Source organism: Sinocyclocheilus rhinocerous, unplaced genomic scaffold (assembly GCF_001515625.1).
Source record: "Sinocyclocheilus rhinocerous isolate Xijiao unplaced genomic scaffold, SAMN03320098_v1.1 scaffold449, whole genome shotgun sequence".
Taxonomy (NCBI): Eukaryota; Metazoa; Chordata; class Actinopteri; order Cypriniformes; family Cyprinidae; genus Sinocyclocheilus; species Sinocyclocheilus rhinocerous.
Window position 1 is genome coordinate 291,825 of NW_015652285.1, and position 23,738 is coordinate 315,562.

At 35.6% G+C, this 23,738-nt stretch overlaps 2 protein-coding genes across 3 annotated transcripts; one reads left to right on the forward strand and one right to left on the reverse strand.

Annotated features, from left to right (window-relative positions):
- The first annotated feature begins 703 nt into the window (after positions 1-703).
- Positions 704-12,285, forward strand: LOC107714381 (solute carrier family 40 member 1-like). Of its 2 annotated transcripts, XR_001636977.1 has the most exons (8): positions 704-999; positions 1,093-1,160; positions 2,091-2,250; positions 2,407-2,522; positions 3,260-3,386; positions 4,465-4,713; positions 5,309-5,892; positions 12,275-12,285. XR_001636977.1 is itself a non-coding variant. In XM_016520203.1 (7 exons), exons 1-7 carry the CDS (start codon positions 966-968, stop codon positions 5,797-5,799), a joined length of 1,245 nt encoding a protein of 414 aa, XP_016375689.1. In that variant the 5' UTR covers positions 704-965; the 3' UTR covers positions 5,800-7,189. The 2 variants fall into 2 exon arrangements, 1 of the variants encoding a protein (XP_016375689.1); XM_016520203.1 differs by lacking the exon at positions 12,275-12,285 and having other exon boundaries at positions 5,309-7,189.
- LOC107714378 (WD repeat-containing protein 75-like) lies at positions 8,102-23,367 on the reverse strand. Its single transcript, XM_016520201.1, has 21 exons — positions 23,165-23,367; positions 22,197-22,326; positions 21,675-21,740; positions 21,485-21,584; positions 20,272-20,396; positions 18,305-18,375; positions 16,719-16,835; positions 16,537-16,625; positions 16,267-16,425; positions 15,704-15,763; positions 15,499-15,614; positions 15,053-15,228; positions 13,664-13,815; positions 13,359-13,539; positions 10,792-10,886; positions 10,199-10,294; positions 9,893-10,062; positions 9,325-9,384; positions 9,096-9,239; positions 8,769-8,875; positions 8,102-8,605 (listed from the first exon to the last, which is right to left on the reverse strand). Exons 1-21 carry the CDS (start codon positions 23,248-23,250, stop codon positions 8,389-8,391), a joined length of 2,517 nt encoding a protein of 838 aa, XP_016375687.1. The 5' UTR covers positions 23,251-23,367; the 3' UTR covers positions 8,102-8,388.
- Between the last annotated feature and the right edge of the window lie 371 nt (positions 23,368-23,738).

Genomic DNA, 23,738 nt, shown 5'->3' on the forward strand with positions numbered 1-23,738 from the left:
GATACTGATATGGGTTTTTAATGGTATACCAACTGAATGATAACTAATAAGATATATAGGCCTGTATCATTTAAAAGACACAAAAAAGTGTATTATGTAGTGAAATTATATATGTAGGAGAGTCTGGAGAGTTGTCACACATCAAACAAAAAGTAATAATGCTACTATTAATAATTACTTAAATATGAATTAAACATTTCTTCCATTACCCATGAAAAGACTGAACATGCTTACATTTTGTGACAACATGCCCCAATAACTTTATTATATTGTTGACCCTTATCTTAATGTAGTCTATGCTATTGTGCTTACAGTTTGTTCACTTAACCAACAGCTATAGCATATGTCAAGTGTGGCAGTATGAAATTTTACTTTGAAGGACGGAATTCACAAAAACATAATTTAACAGGGGATTAAACTAGGTGTTTGAAATCATGTAGAAGGCACTTCTGGAGAAACAAGCGTTTGTGACAACTAGCCCCGTCTCCCCTATAATAAGATGTATGGACTTTATACATTAGCTCTTTATATTTTTTATTTTAGCTGTATTTTGCAAATCCATTTAGTGGATCAGAATCACGACTTTGACCTTGTTAAACAAGCTCGAGAAACACTCTTTCTGGTTCTGTCTTTGTTGAGCGCAAAAGGGGCGGAGTCTATTATCGCTATATTATCAGCAGTCTGCCTGACGGGCTGTGTGGCAAACACGGTGCTCGGCTGCGTCCGCGAGCCCTTTCGGGAATTATATGTTTTTACACATTTAGTCGTTCTAGAAGGGGTTATTTCTCTCCAACTTCAGCTACAGTGATAGCTAAGTTTGGAGAGGAGAGAAGGGAAATATTCGTGTTTTTGCGCAGGAAATATTTGCAGCGAGGATTTACTTTTCCTGTTGAACCTGAACAATACAAAGGAACTAAAATCCTGACAAATACAACCGAACAAATACAATCGATATTCAACGCACAATGGACAGAACTGCATCTAAAAAACCTTGCTGTGGTAAGTGTTTTACGAATTCGTCTGCAGTAGAATGCTGTGAGGTATAAGACGAAAATAATAAATAACCTTGCACTTGCATTTCTGTCTCTTCAGAAAGATTTTGCGAATTCTTCAAGTCTGCGAAATTCCTCATTTACCTAGGACATGCCTTGTCAACATGGGTAAGAGTCTCTTTGCATTAGGATCTGTTTTTGACAGATCGTTCTTCTTTGAAGAACAGGGACCTATATATATTTATTTGCATATGTTGCATACATGTCATTATATTTGCTATTGCATTTTATTCATATTATTTTTATTTTGTATTTGTATTTTAGATTTTTACACACACACATACACACATACACACACACACACACACACACACACACATACAAATAGATATATTGATTAAATATAAGATTAAATTAAATGTAATTCTTTTTATTGTGTCTCTAATTACTTTTTCCTACATTTTTAGCAGCACTGAAGGGTTAAAATCTCCAGAATTCCTAAATTTTTGTCTTAAAATCAGGGAAATTCGACTTTTTTCATAAAAACTTAATTTATTTTCTGTGTAAAATTCTTATAAGTTGTAATAACCAAAAACCATATCTAAAGTTATTTGGCCATATTACTAAATTATATTAGCACATCTCTTATCATCACAGCACAGTGACAGTTTGAAGATCAGAAATGACAATAACTTTACTCCAAAACATATCTATATTAAACGCTGTTAACATATGTATAAATGTGCTTTTATATATATATATATATATATATACACACACACACACATATATACATTACATTATATACACAGAATGTTATGTGCGCTATATATATATATATATATATGTGTATTAGGGGTGTAACGGTACACAAATATGACAGTTCGGTACGTACCTCTGTTTTAACGTCATGGTTCGGTATGATTTCGGTACAGCAGGGGGGAAAACTTTTTTTTTTTAAATGGTTTACTGAACAAGTTGCTCTTTCTTTAAATACATTCAGTTATAGTTTACATTTTCTTAGTGATAAAAATCTACCTCAGCTTATGCTTAAAACTATAGGGAGCCCTTTTACATTATAAGGTTACAATGTTACAGGGGGATCGGATGTGGAATTTTGCTGTGGCTGTGTTTTTGGTGGAGCTGTATGGCAATAGTTTACTCCTGACAGCTGTGTATGGACTGGTGGTTGCGGGGTCTGTCCTCTTACTGGGCGCTATTATTGGTGACTGGGTGGACAAAAACCCCAGACTGAAAGGTAAACATGGCAAAGCTCCAAAAAACAGAGCATGCAGAATTATTGTGCAACATGACACATTACTGAGAGCATGCATCACTTCTCATTATGCCAATTATTCAATTTTTTTTTTTTTTTACTAAATGCAATTTGAATCTTTTTCTTTCTCAATTTCAGTGGCACAGACGTCTTTGGTTGTCCAGAACAGTGCTGTCATTCTCTGTGGTGTCCTTCTGATGGCCGTTTTCCAGTTTAAAGAACAGCTTACTATCATGTACAGTGGATGGTTGCTTGTGAGTATTTAAAAAGATGTGACAGTTTGCTTCCTAGTAAAACTCTGACACTATTCATCAGTATTTGCTGAATGTGTAATAAATAGCTCTTCAAAAGCACTCAGAACTGATCTAGATTCATGTACTAATAAAGAAAGTCTTCATTTTTCAAAAGCAGAACCTTCTTGCTGCAGTTCTTGGTGGCCTCCAGTTTTGTTCTTGCTCCAGTTTTATGCAAATAGTTTCACTCTAAACGTGCCTCGCTATTTAAAATGTTTGAAAAAAGGTTTTTCTTCATAGCTGGCAGTGGCAAACAATCTCCTTATAACAGGATATTCAGAGTTATGTCAAGCTTCTAAATCATTTCTGACCTATATAGGAGGTCCCTTCTTTATTCTGCATGGACTTAAGTTCTTGCTACTGAAACATGACACCTTGATAACAAAATGTTGACGTGCTGTCAGCAGAATCCAGGGATGTCATGTGAGCAGAAAGCATGTTGCTTGCTCAATAGGGCTGGAAAGCTTTAACTTAACATATACAATAACAAACAAAACCTGCTTTTTGTCCCGGTGTCACTGAGGTGGAGAATCCATACAGCAGACAAAATGAAGCTTGTTTTTTTGTTGTTGTTCTGGACTGTTCCTGAATATCAAGTCATGCTTTTTATGTCAGTGGACTAACAACAAATAACAATATTTGCTACTGTTTTGGACACAGTGACATATTTTTTAATTACATGTTCGTTGTCATTGCAGACATCATGCTACATTTTGGTCATCACCATTGCTAACATCGCTAACTTGGCCAGCACAGCTATGTCCATCACCATCCAGAGGGACTGGGTTGTGGTTGTGGCTGGAGATGATCGGAGCAAATTGGCAGGTCAGGATTCGGAATGTTTCACCTTCTTCAACCTTCATTATAATGGCCCCAAACGTATTTGGACAAAACTTAAAATGTATGAATTTCATCCCATTACATAACAAAATATCAAGTTAATTTTAACCAACTAGTCTCATGGTGGTTTTAAGTGTTTATTGATGATATTTCAATATTTATAAAGTCAGTTCCTAGCAGAGTTAACACATCACATTAACAACAGACGTGTTCCACTAAAAGTTTGATAACGGAAAATTGTCCAAATCATTTTGTCTTTATTTTGACCAATGAATCTGTTGTTGTAAATCTGAAAACAAACATACTGTAGTAAAATCATTTTGAATTTTGTGTATAATTTTGTATTTGTATATATTTTTTTGTTATTTAATTGAATGTGGCTTAAGTGTCCAAATACGTTTTTCAACCACTGTATTGTCTATAAAACTCATTTCACCTAGTCGAGGAAACTCATAAAATACATTACAGCTCTTTCTCCATCAATCATCTTATCTGTATAGAGTGCTTGCATCAGCTGTCAGTCCTTATGACTCTCAATGTACCCAGTGAACCCATTAACCTGCAGGAAATCCATGAAAGTTAGCACATAGCCAATATGTATATTATATAGGGATATCCATTACCATTCAAAAGTAATAAGGGTAGTATGATTTTTTTTTTTCAATTAAGTCTCACAACTGTTCTCAATATTGATAATAATAAGAAATGTTTCCTGAGCACCAAACCAGCATAATATGAAAATTCAGCTTTACCATCACAGGAATACATTACATTTTAAAATATATTACAATAGAAAACAATTATTTTATATTGCAATAATATTTTACAATATTACTGTTTTTACTGTATTTTTATGAAGTAAATGCAGCTTTGGTGAGCATAAGAGACTCTTTTCAAAAACATTGAAAAAATCTTGCAGACTCCATAATTTACAGAATCACTTGTACTGTATCTCTCTCTCTCTCTCTCTCTCTCTCTATATATATATATATATAATCACAGAATATATCCTATTTTTCCATAACTGTACTCCCTATTGTTTTCTATATTTCTATTTTGTTAGATATGAACGCAACTGTAAGAATAATCGATCAGTTAACCAACATTCTGGCTCCAATGCTTGTGGGCCAGATCATGGCATTCGGTTCCCATTTCATCGGCTGTGGTTTTATCTCGGGTTGGAATGTGTTCTCCATGTGCTTGGAGTACTTCCTGCTTCGGAAAGTTTATCAGAAGACTCCAGCACTTGCCTTCAAGGCAGGACAGAAGGACGCTGATGACCAAGAGCTGAAGCATCTCAACGTACAAAAAGGTTTGTAATACCACCCAAACTCTTCTGGCACTTTCCACAAATAGAGTCCCAATACTTTTTTTTTTTTTAGTATGACAGTAAAAAGTGATTTTTGTTGTGAGCACATTTGAATATGTTAGACTATTATCTAACATAAGATTAAGACAACATAAGAAGTATGCAATATTGATCTGCCTTAAAATACAAATTTTCACCTGCCCCACTTTGTGCACAACCCTGTTACCTACTAGTTTTCTCCCATTACAAAAAATTTACATTCTTTAAATTTGTGACACCCTGGAAGATAATAATCTATTTAATCAATAAGTTACTCAAACTCTACTGTTCACTGCACTTGTCAAGCTCAACCATCTAACCATGTTACTAAAGTTTTTTAAAGATTTTTAAAAAAAAATTTTACTAACCATAAACCAGCATTTGTTCAGGGTAAATCTGAAACCCTGTTACTAGCCTGTTATTTCCAATTCTGGATTAGTTCTTTTCTTCCATTTTTGACAAATTTTGAAGATTAAGCACCTTTTCACTAATCATTTGCTAAAAAACTAAACAAAAACTTTTCATTTTACTTTTGTGGTTTTCCAATTCACTGTTGCAGAGATTGGAAATAATGAAAGTCCAGTTGAAGGCTCCCAGCTGATGAATGAATCTGCTGAGGTGAAGAAGAACACCAGTTGCTGCTACCAAATGACAGAACCCATCCGCACCTTTAAGGATGGCTGGGTGGCCTACTACAACCAGTCCATCTTCTTTGCTGGCATGTCTCTGTCTTTCCTCTACATGACCGTTCTGGGCTTCGACTGCATCACCACAGGCTATGCGTACACTCAGGGCCTGAACGGCTCCGTGCTCAGTCTCCTCATGGGAGCTTCAGCTATATCTGGAATCTGTGGAACGGTGGCATTCACCTGGATCAGAAAGAAGTGTGGCCTGATCAGAACCGGCATCATCGCTGGAGTCGCCCGATCTGGGCCAACACTATGTTGCTGTCTGGGATGGTTCTTATGGGTTATACATGCTTTAATTACTTTTGTAAAAGCTCCAAAGCAAAAATGGGCATATTTATTCTACTTTTACGTATTTTATTAGTTTTTCGACTTTATGGTCATAGCTAACCTTCAGACTAGGTATATAAGTTTTACAATGTGCTCTACTTTAAGATAGTATAGTTTTGTAATGCTTGTCCCTCAATGCTTTTTGCAAGCCATGGTTAAAGTCTCTTTGATAGTTATTTGGAGTGTGCTAGTTATTCATTCAGGAATGCTTATATAATGGTTATATATTTATATACATGTAGTCAGTATTCTGCATCTCAGCTTCAGTGGTGCTAGATTGTTATTATAACTCTTCTGGAAAGCTATGCAGACATATACGGTTTGTACATGTAACCAAAGTGGATTTTTTTCACCATGTGGAAGTGAGGGAATTGCAGCCGTTTTCTTATATTAAACATTCTGAATATTATTGGTGTGAGATTTAGGCCCTGATACACTCAACCCATTGCAACTAGAGTTTTTAGCACTAGATGTGTTTTTGTCCTGTTTGATTTGAAAGTGATTTTAGCACATAATTCTTTTTGCAAAGATTGTTACACAAGCACTTTACACGATTATACTTTTTCCATTACAAAATAATTAGCGCAACAAGACACTTCAGGTATTAAGACATTTGCACAAAATAGTAGCAGTCCTGCATTAACACAGGATTTTGTTTTTTTTTAACAAGATTTCATATCTGCTTCAAAATCACAACAAAATCTGGATTTTAGAACTAGCTAATAACTCAACCAACCTCTTGATTTTTACTGCTCTGTAAGTGATGACACCCCTGTTTTCCCTTCATTCAAATCAAATGCTAATCTAGACAGCACAAAGTAAACATTAAAGACCTGCCTATGAGCCACAAAAGCTACAATCGTTCAGGTACTAACATCCTTTTGACAACCACAGCTGGCTTGACATATATATGAAGTATTTTGTAATAGTTGTGTAATATTGCTGTTGGACACCAGCGGGAATCCACCATATGCACAGAACAGAGAAGGGATTATTGAGTCCAGTGTGGTTGGCTGGTTTGAAGTGCAGCTGGTCACAAACACAGGTGCCAAGTCACTGCCGGTTTACTTCACTTGTTAGGCAAGCATTTTTAACATGCCAGGATTGTTTCATGAGGCCCTTACGAACATACTGTCAGTTTTTAAACACTTAATTGCTTCAGTGCATACTGTCTTTCTATGAATGTGAAGCCTTATTTACATCTGTAAAAAAAAAAGTTTTATATTCTCGTGTTGACTAGTTTTATTTGAATTCAGTTTTGTCCTCCTATGTAACACCACACAGAAGATCTTGCCCTTGACACAATTACAAAATGAAACACTTGCAAAAAAAATTGTGCTTAAAACCCAGATATACAAGGAATATACAACTCAAGACTTGTACCGCATCTCACTTCAACCGAAATAAACAGATTTGTACCCAAATGCAATGTTTGAGTGATTTGAAATAAGTAGAGGGATGATTTCAAGAGGTCGACTGTGAACCGGGAGGAGCTGGAACACATCCAGCGGCAATAGGACAGGGTCACATTCCTCAGAAGGGTTTGCTGGTAATTTTCTCTAAAAGGCCCTTTCAGACTTTTTTGGTTAATGCACCAACTAAAAGCCGAGTTCATCTTGGCTTGCATGAGAAGCAAAGACAAAAAACAACCTGATTACATGGCAGTGACATTGTTTACCATGTCTGTAGATTACATTAGTACACAGAAAGAGAATAACAACTGAATTAAAGTAACTGAGATGTTACCACTAGAAAACTATATATGGGTCAAAGACATTAAGATGTCCACATCAAAAGAAATTTTCAAAAGTGATTTTATGTCCATAGAAAGCACATTAAATGTAAGTAAAGTGTCTACTTTTAAGGTTTCAAATAAGTTTTTGGAGAATAAAATGTCAAAATTTGGTTGAAATAATAAAACTATATATATAGTATTATGAAGATAAATTTAAGACTTTTTAAAACCAAGTAACTTTTACTGTACCTTTGGATCACACAGCAAAAAGCTGATGTTATTCCTCAGTATTTTTGTCTAGTTTTCCAGTGCAATCTATATACATCGACTTGAGAAACAAAATAAGTCGTCTTGTTTTATGAGACATTGTAAAAAAAAAAAATATTGCCAAAGCAATATTTTATTTAAATATATGCGTTTAAATAATTGCCAAAGGTCTCAGAAAAATCTACTTAATTCAACAGGAAAACAAGCTTACATACCCCATTGACAGATATTTGATCTTGCTTTAAGCATGAAGTTATTTTCTTCAGTTTCTCAGAAAACAAGACTTCATATGTTCAATTTGCCTCTTAAGTAAATGTATCCCGATTCAAGGGTGTTTAAATACTTTAATTGGAAAAAGTTAACATTAAAATGCACAAATATACTGAAATAAATTCAACGTCACAGTACATTGTTCAAAAAGTTCTTTATAAATTATTGTTGATGCAAATAGGATGAACATTTTACTAACATTCAGAGTTACAAAATAGCATTGCTGTCCTTGTTGTTCCAAATGGAATCACTTATTAAACCACTAATGGGCTGCTGCAGTCCGAATAAACAAATGTCTGGATCTGAAGTAAGAATAAACAAAAACACAAACAGGACTGTGAAATTGCTCCATCATGGTTTGGAGTCAATGAGGCCAGCCATCCAGCTAAAGTCAGTCTTTCTGACCCTCTTCAATTCCCTCTCTTGTGCTTTAGAAAGCTTCGGTGTCACCTCATCCACTGAACCCTGAGCTCTGAGCTCCTGCTGACTATCACATGCCTCCATTTCCTCCTCAGAGTGCTCTTCCTCTTTCTCACTGTTCATTTCCTGCTCGGAAGATTCCATTTCCCTGTAAGAGTGCCAGAAAAAGCAAAAGGAAAAATATAACATTTATGTGCTTGCAGTACAGAGCATCTCAGGGGGAAAAAAAAGGGAAGGGAAACTGAGAAGTAAGCAAGTTAACTCTGGTTAACTTTCAAAGGAAATATATATTGTGCATGTGAACAAAGAACCTGAGGGGGTCTTGCCGGACTCCAGTGTTGGAGATCAGGAGGGAACTGACAAACATTGAGCACAGGACTGACGCAGCAGGTAGAACATGAGCTGGTGTGTGTAACAACTAAAAAAAAGACATTACAAAAAGATAAATACTTTAAAAAAAAATACACACACACAAGTATATTTTTACAGTAAAAACAGTAATATTGCGAAATACTATTGCAATTTAAAATAACTTATGTCAAAGCGGAATTTTCAGCAGCCATTACTCCAGTCTTCAGTGTCGCATGATCCTTCTGAAACATATATAACGAATAGACCGCCTACTTGAAATGACTTACTTCTGTGATGGTAACGGAGCCCTGTGGCTGTTGGGGTTTGTCAGCTGCTGGATGGGACGGTGTGTTGAGTTTCTGCTGCTGTTGTCGGTGTTTGCCCAACAGCAGGTAAAACGGTGTTACAGCAACGCTGTCATCAATGACAAGCTGTACCAAAGACACACAAGTGAAGTTACTTTAGGGGTCTTCAAAATGAATGAGAATAAGGATGGTGTAAGAAAGAAAACTGTACCCGTTTACTTGAAGACAACATTCTGTCCTCTTCTGTTGCTGTGCTGAAGGTCAATAAATCCTGAGGATTGAACACAGTATGCACACTATAGCGTTAGAACATATTTACAGGATACCCACAGCTCACCAGGACTATGCAGTTGTTTACAATTATTGCTGTTACAAAGAAATGTAATCCGTATCTAGCTCATGAAATACACCTTTTTTTATTATCATATTAAATGTATCATTTAATTTACAGTGGGTACGGAAAGTATTCAGGCCCCCTTAAATTTTTCACTTATTTAAAATAAATAAAATTTTATCATTTATTATACATTCAATAACAATTTTATAATTACAAATATCTTCTAAAAAACTTTAACCTAAATTATATAATTTTTTAATATAAAAATTATATTAATGTTCATGTCTTTTTCAGGAGTTAAAAACACTATTTTAAAATCAGTCTAGGTTTTCAATTGGTGTAGGAACTAACAAACATAAAAAAACAAAAACAAATGGACCGTCCTACGGTTATGCATTTATGTGTTTTTAGGCCATTGTGATTACAAATATCACTGAAATACCATGTTTTGGGTGAGGAAGTACAGTTGAGATCTGTTGAGCCACTGAGAACTTTCGTCACAATTGTTCAACGGCTCTTCTCGAGGAACAAAGACGGCACGATGCATCTTCTCTGAACACACGTTCTTATGGGTGAACAGAGGCCTCGGCTCGTTAGGTTTGAAAACAAACACTGTATAGAGACCAGAAAACACATTAAAACTAGTTTTACATTAAAGAAAGATAGATACATTAAAGAAAGAAACTAATACGGTTTACTTCTAAATGTACTGCTAACCAAAAGAGGTGATGACCTTTTAAACACTTACGATCTGTATGTTTAGACTGGTATGAAAAAGCAGCCACATTTTCTGACAAGGGGTCCGGCTGCAGCTTGGAAACTTCCACAGATGTGCTCCACTCCACTGTGAATGAAAGAGATTTGACATTAAATAAAACTGACCTTGCAAAACCAAACAGTGAATAAAACCAGACTGCGCTAGCCTAGTTACCCAAGAGATGTTCACCCAAAAATGCTGTTAAGCTCTTAAAAGGACCAAGAAGCCCATGAAAGTACCATAAAATTGGTCCACAACTGGGTTATTATAATGTGACAGACATATTATAGTTATGTGTTTATGTATTTTCTCCTCATACAGCGACCTTGAGTTTGAGAAAGGCACTTTATAAATAAAACTTAATATGACAATATTTTGGAGCTGGACAGTCCATGTTTGCTATGAAATGTTATTGTATGAAAAGCGAAGCTACAGAATTTCTTTTTTTTATGCTCGACTGAAAAAATTTAATCTTATGGCTTGTTTTAAATAACGTGCGGCTGAGTAAATAATGATAATGTTCATTCTTGGGGGAACTGGAAACTGCAAATATGAAATATGAACCAATAATAATGACTACTTACATGCACAAGTGAGGAGATTCCAGCAGCAGAGAAGGTTTCTGGTGGTCGTGGCAATCAAGTATTTGGAGCAGCTTAATTGGCCGAAACAAAGGTCCCTGGCGGATCAAAGTAGATGCCTTTAGTCGGTTTCACCAATTCAAAGACCACCATGATCAGCAAGACCCATGTCAGTTACATATTTCATCAGATTACTCTCAGTGAGTGATATTCAGTTGCCTTACTCTTAATCAGAAACTGTAATATGACACCAATGAACAGTATCAAAAACATTAGCAATAAATACTCTGAGGTATTATAACTTTATTGATGTTTACAAAATCACATTTTGTGTGTGTGTTTGATAATATACATCAAACATGGTGCAAAGCCGCCCATGTCCTTATGGCTCAACAAATCAGTGTGAGGATTGCAAATACTGTACAAAACAGATTTAGCACTTGCTGGAGTTCCTAATGACTATAACTATATATCAACATTCCATGCTTCAGAATACAGCAAAATACTATATCTTGTTGACTGCTGTGGACAGCTGACTCCCAAATCTTTTATAATCTTCTTCATATATATTAATATTTACATTTAGTCATTTAGCAGACGCTTTTATCCAAAGTGACTTACAAATGAGGACAATAAAAGCAGTCAAAACTAACAAAAGAGCAACAATATATAAGTGCAAATGACAAGTCTCAGTTAGCCTAACACAGTACACGTAGCAAGGTGTATAATATATATTCTACACACACACACATATACACACACAAAGAAAAACAAGTAGATAGAATAGAAAAAATAGAAAGCTAGTGTTTTTTTTTTTTATAAAAAAAGAAGATAAATATAGATAAAGTAGAATTAAAATAGAATAGAAAGTGCTAGAGTTAGAGGGTCAAATAAAGGTATATAATACATGTAATATACAAAGCTTCAGATATTCTTCGTTTGCAGCAATAACAGAAAACATTTTCAGTACGTTTAAATTGATTTTTACCTTTTATGGCATTTTTACCTTTATAAGGCCAATTTTTTCCTAACCTAATTAAATGTATGCATCATCTTTTGTGTCAAATTCTTAAATTTAATCAATAAATTCAAATGGTAAGACACTATAGGGCTACCAATCAAATGAAATCAGTATCAACAAAATTTGTGTTTGCAATGCAGAGGTGGCACAGAAACTGCATCTTAAGTGGCATTTATATGCATTCTCACAGACTGTTTAATGCAGTCTAATTGCAGTCTCTGGGTGTGTTTTTGCGATATACTCTGTCAAATCGCATATTGTTTAAACAACAATTACGATATTATCGTAGACGATGTATATCGCACACCTCTAATTGCTACTTTTCTAATCAATGCACCAAAGACAGCTAGGGCAGATGTGAAGATTAAAGTCAATAACCGCTTTAAATTTCAATCAGTTCTTTACACAAAGCTATCATTTATCATTTGCGATATGTTGTACAAAGTCATACAAACCACTTTTCAGTTGCAATTGCACTTTCATTGCAATTGCAAGCAAAATAACTAATACATTCTGTTTGTGTTCCACAAAGGAACTTGGACCTTCATGACGGTGAATAGATGACATGCTTTGGTGAACACTTCCTTAACGACCAATTTACTAGTGCTGTCACAATACTGGAATTTATAACTTCCATAAAATACCTTAAAATATTGATATTCAATACAATTTTTTGATAATACAGGGGGGGAAATGGCACACCATTAGAGGCATAATTTAAGGCAATTTTATTTACTTTTGATCATAAATACGTAAAGTATTTTCTTATCAACTGAATCTGAGATTCTTCAGGCCTGATAGCTCTAATACTACTACAAAATTATTTATTAAAATAAAAAAAATGAATATTTCATAAGTAACTGACACATTGCATTCCCAAATGCATGTTAAACTCAGAGATGGAGTTCACTGCATTCAGTCAACTGAGTCGCTGAAAACACTGGATTGTGATTGCTTAGCTCTAAAACATGCAGCGTAATATACTTATTTAATTAAAATTCACATTTTCTGTCAGAGAGAGAAGGGAGAGTGAGAAAGTTCAATATTGCAGAAGACTGAAACCATTTCAAATATTTCAGTACGGATATTTATCGAAAAAACTTTTTAAAAAACACTACACAATTTACTGCTTGTGTTACACAGAGAAGGAACAACCGAGAGCACTTGTTGACAAGGAATGCCATGAATTTTTTATTGTGATGAAACCCAGCTTCATCTAATGAACTTCCTTTTTTCAAAAACACAATGTTGAAGCGAAACCGTGTCCCTGATGACCCTGCAGGACTGGGCTTGCGCCCAATTCCTTAGCAGGACTGAATCCCCATTTTTGCCTGGCACCATCTAAATCTTAATTACTAAGTTACTACCATTCAGACAGTTTGAAAAGAGTTTAGTGAATGCTAATCCACCGCTCTGAATGGGACACACATCTAAAGACCTCAAGAAACCTGTGCAACCCATTCTAAACGCATCAGAAAGCATTTGGACAGACTGATTTGAAGACAGGGAACATATACAGTACTCTGAGTGGTAAAACAACATATCCCACCTTACTACTCCAGGTGGTTGGCAGAGGGTGGTGAGCAACTCCCAGGTGTCCGGGCTCCATATGGTAATGACTTCTTGGAAGCTCACCGCCAGGAGAGAGCTATCGGCTGAGAAACTGCAGTTTGTGGGCTTCAGGTTATGGTAGCTGCCCACAAAATCACATGACCAGAAGTTCTGGTCCTCTAAAACACAAATGGAAACGTTGCGGTGAGACAGGTATGTCTGGATTCAGACTCGTGACCTTTGGTGTTTGGCTTCTCAATCCAACACTAACACCTTTGCAAATGTCTGAAGGGTTTGACTCACGTTGTGTGTCTGCGTCAGCACCCTGACACCATGCTTTGAACTGGCCGTCTTCTGCTGTGGTCACCAGCATGGTGGTCTCCTCAGAAGAGCTGAAGCACATGGACATAATCCGATCCGTGTGGGCGGCAGTGATGGTAGTGTTCAGTACGAAACTAATGGGACAGAACAATACACCATTACAGTCCAGAAATAAAGTCTTGTTTAGAAATACGAAAATTTGTACATGATCATTCAAAAGTTTGGAGTCAGTTTTTTTTTTTTTTTTAATTAAAAGAAATACAGACATTAAAGTCATTAATGTTACAAAAGATTTCTATTTCAAATAAATGCTGTTCTTTCAAACTTTCTATTCATCAAACAATCCTAAAGGGAAAAAAAGTATCTAGTTTCCACAAAATAATTAAGCAGCACAACTGTTTAAGAAATGCTTCAGAAGCACCAAATCAACATATTAGATTGATTTCTGAAGGATCATGTGACACTGCAGTAATGACTGCTGAAAATTCAGCTTTTCCATCATAAAATTACATTTTAAAATAGATTTATATAGAAAACAGCTATTTTAAATTGTTATAATTTCCCATTATTACTGTTTTTTTTTCTTCCAATTATTAGTTGTATTTTTGATGAAATAAATGTAGCCTTGGTGAACAGACTTCTTTCAAAAACATTAAAAATCTTACTGACCCCAAACGTTTGAACTGTACTATAAAAATATATTTTTGCCACTGCATATGCATATATATATATATATATATATATATATATATATAAAATTATATAGTTTTTGCATTGCTTATAATTGCTTTTAATTTATTTATAAATATCATTAGGGGAAAAGAAATTTGAGAAAATTGGGACTTAAATTTTAAATCATATACAAAAAAAAATAATACACAAAGTCATCGTAAATATACACTTTTCACAATTTGTGTAAAAATACTGAGACATTGAAATTTCAGGCATATGCCTTCATAAACCTGCACTAGTCTTCACATTCCAAACTGTGAAGTGTGTTTTTGCTTTTACCAATAATTTTTTATTTGAAATTTTATTTAACTGCATATTTATATTCTGGTATTGCTTATGAAGTTGTTTTTTTTATTAAAATGTTTACATTTAAAATGTTTCTAATAAATGTATGGTTTATGTGATAACGTCATGATTATATAATACGAAATGGTGTGAATATAATTATTTTTAACACTGATGAAGGACCAGTGCCAAAATGTTTGATTGTTCCCCTAACAGTATTAATTAAATGGAAAATGATTTACATTATTTGCATGTGGACCATGAGAAATAGCAAATGTCGCTGGTCAAAATCCTACATTTCTCGCATGGATCATATATTTGACATTATTCAAATCTGCAATCTAGCATGAATACCTTTGCGTTCTTTCATCGTAAGCCCATAGCTTGAGGGAAAATTCAAGATCGGAGGACTTTTGTCCCCTTTCCTCCACTGTAGCAAGCCAATACCCTTTTATGTCAAAGGCAGCCTTCACCACTTCAAACTGATCCAGACCCGCTTCATAAATATATTCTTGCTGCACTATGTCCAGCTGTGAATGCAACAGACAGAATGTTATGCACAAATCTACGCAAAACATGACGAACAATGTTTGACATGAAGACGGGCCCACAGATCATGTGATTTCATCTGACACATGTCAGGTGACAAAAGTGTATTACCCATGTTAGCAGAACGCACAAAGATGAACCTAACGCACCATCATGTGATCCAACATTTTCCAGTACATACTTCCCCCAAATACTTGCTTATTTCAGAGAAATGTTAAGCTTTATTATAGTATTGACTGAGGCAGACTCACATTGTAGAGATGCTTGTCACGCAGCAGGGAGTAGAACTGCAGATGACCCGGTTTCCCATTCAGCACTAAAGCTTTACTGCGCGGGTCAATCATTAGATCAGTCAAAACGGCATCTCCTGAAAGCATTAAAAACATCGGAAGAAATAAACATTTACTGCAATAGTTATGAAATCTGGATGGTTTGTGCAAATGAGACTTTACAAACCTTTAACTAAACCCTGAATTACTCCACACACTTTGAAGCTGCTCTCGATAACTGTGATCTCTGAGGAGGAAGAGAAGGCACATGACAAACCAGAAAGCAGTCCGAGATGACACCATAGTGAAATATGCGGGTAAAGACCGACTAAGGTTGAATCTCATACATATCATAATTCATCCACAAAACAACAGTATGACAATATAAATTCCAATCTGCATGAAGAAAGTGAAGCCATTAAGGTTTAGTTTATAAAACTTTTAGTTTAAAGTTTAGGTATGGGGTAGGATTAAGGGATCTAAAATATGGCCATAATGTAACAAATTCCATAATGTATAATTACTTCACAAATTTCAATAATATAACATTTTTTAGCATTACAATAATGAGATTTTCGGTGTTCGCATTAAGATGTGCGGTGCATGAGAATAATATGTAAAAAAAAAAATTTTTTTTTAATTCTTAATTTGTCTCAAAAAATAGACTTTGTTTTCTTTATACAAAATAACATTTCTTTTAGCTTCATTTTGGAGGGAAATCCCATATTGACCACAAAGCTGAAGACTTACTGTTGTCTGAATGAGAGGTGCAAAACAGCTGCCCATCAGATGATGTTGACACATGTAAAATGGATCCTCCAAGACGGGGCAGGAACTCTTTTCTGTTGCCTGCCCCATACTGCCACTGGACAAGCACTGACTCAATGCCTCCACTCAACAGATTAGTGCCTGCAGAGACAATAACAGTCATGTTTTCTCAGATGGGGACTGTAACATACATTTGACACAGAGGATGAAGTGAAAAAGTGTGAAACACACCTACGCCTCAGTACAACCCACCTTCTGGAGTAAAACACACAGTGTTCACAGCATTGTGATGCCAGTGCTGGGTAGAATATGTGTACTCTTTTGTGTGAATGAAGTTTCTCCTGTAGCAAAAACAAAGTTGATTTAAACCTCCAATTCTGATCACGTGACCTGCATATGAACTTAAAAAACTGGATGGTGAACTCTGGCCTTACCAGAGGCGGATCTTTCCGTCTTCATGACCGGTGGCGATGCAGTCGTCTGCTGGGTGACAGGCTATGCATGTGAATGCATTTTTGGCTCCTTTCTTATCTGTGGCTTTTAGGGAAAAACTACAAAGAGAAAAAAAAAAAAGAGTGGACATTTAAAGAAATACTTCACCCAGAAATAAAAATGGTCATTAACATTCATGATTCAATGACTGACTTCCATTTAGCATAACAGGAACATTTTTAATGAACATTTTAGTAATGAAAGCAAATAAGGATGGGTGCTGTCAAAACTCTTTTTAGTAAAAAAAAAAAAAAAATTACAGATATTACTTTTGTAACTGGTACAGATAGATTTTTTTTAATGTTTAAGTATCCAATAACCACTACATTGTACCAAACTGATTTTTTAATCATTTTATTTTTGCTATTTGACAATTAAATTACAACAGAAACACAATATGAACTGTTTCATTATTAATAATAATCTTTGTCATTTTTTTATTTATTTCAGGATACATCTAATTAAGACATTTCTCACTTGATTAATGATTGTTGATTAACCACCAAAATTACACACTATCACAAATATCCATCGTATACCCAGTGAAACACTACAGAAATTGAAACCAAGTGATCAAATAAATGACAAAACATTATTTCTCTTGTGACAGTTAGCAGCCGCTGCTGTGACGCTATACAAACGCCTGCAGTGTGAATACTCTCGCGAGTCTGCAGCAGCAGTGACGATGAAGTCACGCTTAAGTGAAGCTCAAGCTTGCGGTGTGAAACAGGAGTCTTTATGTTCTCCCGACATCAGAGCCACTGAGGACGCAGTGTTTTAGTTTTGTTTTTGATGGTAACGCGCCACCGAATATGCAAAAAACGTAAGACAGCAGTGGGGTGAGCAGTAGCTCATTATCATTTAAAAAGACATGAACCGAAACGGGTCGCTGTGAACAGAGCTGTTTTTGACAAGGTAAAAAGGGTGTTGTTTTACACGACCAATGAGGAATTTTAACTAAAGTATGTTGCAGACATTTCATAAAGACCCTAAAGAATCATACCAACTTGTGGAAATTGGGCATCCGATGTCCCCTTTAAAAAGCATTCAAATTATGCCATTTATTAGTAGACCAATAACCAAATTACTTGAAGTGTAAATACTGCTCATACCTTTTGAGATCAACAAAAAAAGTCATATGGTTTTTAAATTACTAAGTAAATGACAATCTATCCCCTTTAAAAAAGCACTCAAATTATGCCATTTATTAGTAGACCAATAACCAAATTACTTGAAGTGTTAAATACTGCTCATACCTTTTGAGATCAACAAAAAAAGTCATATGGTTTTTAAATGACTAAGTAAATGACAATCTTCATGTTGATGCGAACTATAAGGTGGTGTTGTCTCAACTTATTTGTTTTTACAAAAAAAGAAAAAAAATTTGAAAAACCAACAGTAAGGCAAAGCCCAAAACAAGCTACATGACACGTGTCTTGCTCTGAGGCCAGTAAATAAGCAGTGCGGTTGGACACGTTCCTACATGTTCTGACCTTAAAAAGGCTATTTAGGATACAGCGGTTATTACCTGTATGTCTTCTGCTTCCTGAAGAAATAAACATTTAGTTGGAGATGCCTGGCAAACGCTATGTATTGCCCCTGAAAATACAATATACAGAAAACACAATGTTAAGAAATGACTTTTTCTCTCGAGCTAACTGTAAGGTTGCTGGTTCAATGTCTTGAGCTTGAAGAAACATACAGGTCTTTCTTATTTCCCACAACCACAAATAGGTTCAGAAGTGATGATGTGTAATGGCTGTACCAAAAAAAACAGTAAAGGTGCAACAGGGCTGCACACGGCACTCGGTCTACAAAAATAACACCGGCATGTGCCACACTAATTAACCTAATGGGGTCCAAACCATGTTTCCTAAACCACATCAACACTTACACGGGCAATGACTGTGCAGGAAGACAAATTTATCCATCATAACCTGAGCAGGTATGACAGTGTTCAACAACCTTCCCACAGCCAGACATAAACTAACACTTAAAATTAAACATAAAAAAAACAAAAAAAAACAGGCATGCAAGTTGGATTTCAGGACCTCTTTGGTATGGAGATAGTAATACAGATTTTTCCAAGTAGTCTATATTATTGGTAACTGTAGACTTTATTTAAAATATATTGCCTCATTATAATTTCTGCCCGAGTCTTCATAGAAATATCCAATATTGGCCGATCCTGAATATTTTATTGTGCATGCCTATTTCCTACATTCCACACTTAGATTAACATTGATGCCATTTAATATTCACATTTAAAAACAATAATAATTTAATACTGTTAAATGTAGTCTTTAACAGACCTCAAAGTGAATATCCATATACATTAAGACCAAAAATTATGTTGTGATTTTTAAACTCGCTTGTAGTATTCAAAATTTTTAAATTAAGTTTTTTTTTAGACAAAATAGTATAAAATTTTAAAATTGCCCAAGACATAAAAATAATTACCGGCTTATCTGTATCAGCCAGAAACGTAAGCTATTATTTAGATAATGTTGAAATTAAGTGTTACTTTGTGTGTTGTGTTCAAGCGGCAACCTCCCGCTCTCTCTCGTGAAGCCAACACAGAAGTGACTTAAACTGTAATTCGTCAACTGGCCGCTAGAGGCTGGCTGCAAAAGGGAGTCAATCCCATAGACTCCCTATTTTAAAATGCCCAACTTTACAGCAGAAAAAAACATTTTCGATTATCCGGGAGTGACGCGCGGTGACGCGCTGCCAAGATGGCGACGGCCACTCCGCCCACTTTGAGCTTCAAAAACGCTCTTCAGAAATCTACGGGTGACGTCACGGACACTACGTCCATGTTTTTATGCAGTCTATGGTTGTGTTTTATGCTCAAGATTAAAATAAGAGGAGATCTATTAGTGTTTAATGTTCTGTTATGTTGGGATTTACATGTACAGTGAAGTTTCAGCTACATAAAGTATGTGAATGGAGTGTATAGTTTATTTGTACATTCATTTTTTATTTTTTTAGTGAATTCAAACTAAATAAGTCTACAGTACTCATGCCTATTGGTTTCTAAACATCTCAACTTGTTGGGTTTTAGAGTATATTACACCTGTATTATTGCATTATAACATGATCTGTTCCAAGCCGTAACCGTGTCTTTGTATTGATTTTATTATCAGATTTTTCACATTAACAGATTTTTTTTCCCATAGAAAACACATAGAAAAGGACCTACACTTTGGAAAAGAGTAACATCAGCCATGTTTATAAATGCCAGATTTGTTCAGGATGGCTTGTTTTTCCTGAATCCATGGAAAAGTGACGTGCCCTATGTTTTATCATTCTGTGCCTGTAAAGCCTATCGATGTAAAGTAGATATTAAAAATTGTATCACCTAGTCTTGGACTAAAAAGTGTTGTAGACAGATACCTCGATGATTTCAAGACATCCACCAACAGACAAATCTTTTAAAAAAAAAAGAAAGAATGTAATAACCACACTAAAAGAAAGTGCTGAGTGAGCTCTTACTTCTCTACCGAAGGCCGTGCAGCTGGGGTTTGGGCTGATACGACTGGAAACAGCAGACAGCTCTTTGGCTTCCACCTCCTGTTCTGCTGACTTGGGCAGATGTACAGCAACCAACTGAAAACACTCTGGACATGCAGACACACAAAGCATTCATTTCTATTAATATTGTGTTTTTTGCATAAACATTTTAGCACTTCTGTCTTCATTGTCAATGGGCTTTCTGAATGGTTTAAATGTCTGACATAAGGTCTGAGGTAATCACAAACCCAAGATATTTTCCCATTTTATCCTAACACCTCCTTGAAGCTTTTACTTATCTTGAAAAAGGTGATAACAAGTGGCTGAATGGAACTACAGAGGTTGTCGGGGACTTTGTCGGAATTTTCAGGTAAAATGTTTGTAAATAAAGACTAAAAGAGTTGTTGGACGTTTAATGGTGCTGACGGTTAAATAACAAGACCGTAGTATAGTTTGTTTACCACCTACAGTACGTTTAGCTTTTTACCTCATTTAGGCCTCAAGATTTATAAAAGGTGATTATCTTGATGAATAAAATGTTTTTTTGGTATATTGTGACAATTTTAGATTTATCTACCGCATGTAAAAAACAAAGCAAACTGTGGTTGGTCACTTTACATGTGGCGGTCAGGTGGTCTATGTGGGAGGTTCTTAACAAAAAATAAGCTTCAGTGGACCAGAATTAAGCCTGGCTATGCTCAATATTGTTAGAAAATATGTATTAATATTTCTCCTTTCAGAAAAATGAGTCAGAAATTGAGTTTCCTACTGTATTGGTGAAGAGTGCCTGATCCTAATCACTGCATCACAATGATGTGGCAGGAATCTACATGACTTCATTAGAACTGAAATTAGGGCTGCACGATAAATCGCATGCGATATTTAATGCGTATCTTATCAGTAAAGCCGGTTCTGTAATCAGCGGTAAATCTCCATCACGTGCGTGCTTTCACATGGAGCAGCATGAACTACACAGAGCCGTTGTTCACCGACAAGCTGCGCAAAACCACGATCATATTTTGCACATGTTTTGCGCAGCTCGTCAGTGAACAACGGCTCTGTGTAGTTAATGCTGCTCCATGTGAAAGCCCGCACGTGACGGAGATTTACCGCTGATTAGAGAATGGCTTTACTGACAAGATGCGCATTAAATATCGCATGCGATTTATCGTGCAGCCCTAACTGAAATACATACCATTTTTGGAATCTGTATCCATGGCAATATGAAGAAAAACGATTCCATCATGTTTCTCGGACACATATATTGCAAACAAAGGGTATCCAATGATAAATGTCTGAAAAAAAGAAATAAAACAACATGAAAGGAATGAAAATATTTACTGCAACAGTGGCCTTGGCTTTACTCACAACAACACCAACTGTACCTTGATAAGGATGCCATCAATGAAGTCCCATAACTTAACAGTGCCATCTGCTGAGCAAGAGTAAACCTGCATGCAGAATGCATAAACAGGTTAAAGAATAAATTCTGCTGTTGAAGTAACAGTAAGCCATCCAAAATAAATCCGACAAGGAGATCAGGAGGTTTATTTTGGAATAAAGACTTAAAATAAACGGTTAGCTTAGTGAAATTCTTTAAAAAGGAAGATGATGAAATATTATAAGACATTTTTCTGCTATAATAAAGTGCACCTCAAATACCACAACATCAGGAATATGCAAATAATTAAAATTTTAATTTAATGTTGACTTTAAAGAAACCTCAGACAGAATTCAAACATGTGTGAATATCGATTTAAATGGAAAAAAAAAAAAAACTACAAAACACACCTAACATAAGCTGGTTAAGAATTCATTGGAATGCTGACTGACAAAAGGAACGCAATCAAAACTGATCAACTATCTCACACTTTCTATACAAGTGAACTCAAGTGATGCACACAGACCTGCAGGTGATTGGCAGGATTCAAGGTGATGCCTGTCACTTGGTTGGTGTGGCCCTGCAGACTATGGAGCCACTCTTCTGTGCGTGTGCTATAGACCTTCACTGAATCCCCAGAAGCACACAAAACAAACCTGCAACCATGAGACAACTTTAAATGTAAGTGATACAGACAATGCCTTTGCACTTTATACTTGCCATTCACAGACCCCCGATAGGTCACCGAAAAAAAATATTTGATCTCATTTTCATCTAGTTTAACCTGATGCTCTAAAATAACTAAAACTTTAATTTAAAAAAATCTAAAATATTGATAAAACTAACACTAAAAAATAACACCAGTGCAATGACAAATAAACTTACTTAATAATGGAGCCACTTGGGTTTTATATCATGACGCTTACTATTTTTTTCACACAATATAAATGTTTATATAATTTATTTATTTATTTTTGCATGCCTATACAGCTTTCTTTTATTTTTAGGAAGAGTCCCTTTCAATGGGATCATCATATTGGGGGGAATTAAAAAGTGTAAAAAAAATAAATAAAAAAAACGCAATCCAGGGTGGTTGCAGCAAACAAAGTTCGTAAATTTTGACAGATCTGTAATATCTTTACTTTACATTATTACTGATTTCCTTTTGGTAAAGCAACATGCATGATGTGTGTCTGGAACAATTATTACCTGCTTTACAGAAATATCTGTATCTTTGAAAACAAAACCAACAACACATTCATCAGCAGTGTAAACAATCACTAAAGTTCATCACACTTTAAATACAGCTGAGCCTGTCATTTAGCCAAGTGTTCAGACACACATGTAGATCGGAGTTTAATTTGCTCTCAGGCTGATCACGCACACCTTTGGGAACTTCATTCCCTCCAGCACGGCTCAATGTTTAAGAATGATGAAATTTAGATAATATACAGACAGCATCAGTCACAAAAGTTTACTTGATTTAGTGGATACCTGGAGTCAGTGGAGATGATCGGAGGTCTAAGGTTTATTTTGCTGCCACCGCAGCGAACCACGCGGACTTCACTCTGCTCCACCATGTTTTTCTGCCTCTCTGAACGTTCACATCACATGTGGCCGCTGTGCGTTTCTTCTTCGTCTGTAGTGAAAAGAATCTAACGATGCACAGCGTCCTCATGCGGCCGGGCGTTTAATCACTGCAAGAACACGGTTTAGTTATTATAATGTCAAAAATGTTATCCTTTAAAACTCATCTTTGATCATCAAAACGACACATTTAAATGTTTTTTCTTGTGAAAATAATTTTCTCATGCCTTAAAATAGCTTGAATGCAACTGTACACCCTTGCCTCATTTACTATACGCGGATGTATGAATACGCAAATTAGCCCCGCCTCCACTCAGTCACACACCAGCCAGCCATGAGCCAGCGCCTCCTGAACTGTAGTAAACGCGATACAACGGCAATGGCAAGTGGAAATATTGGTTTAATTAAGCCATATGTGTTTGAACCAGAAATAAGCTGGTATGCTCAACGTAAGCAAGGAGACTGATGGCTAACTTCGTGA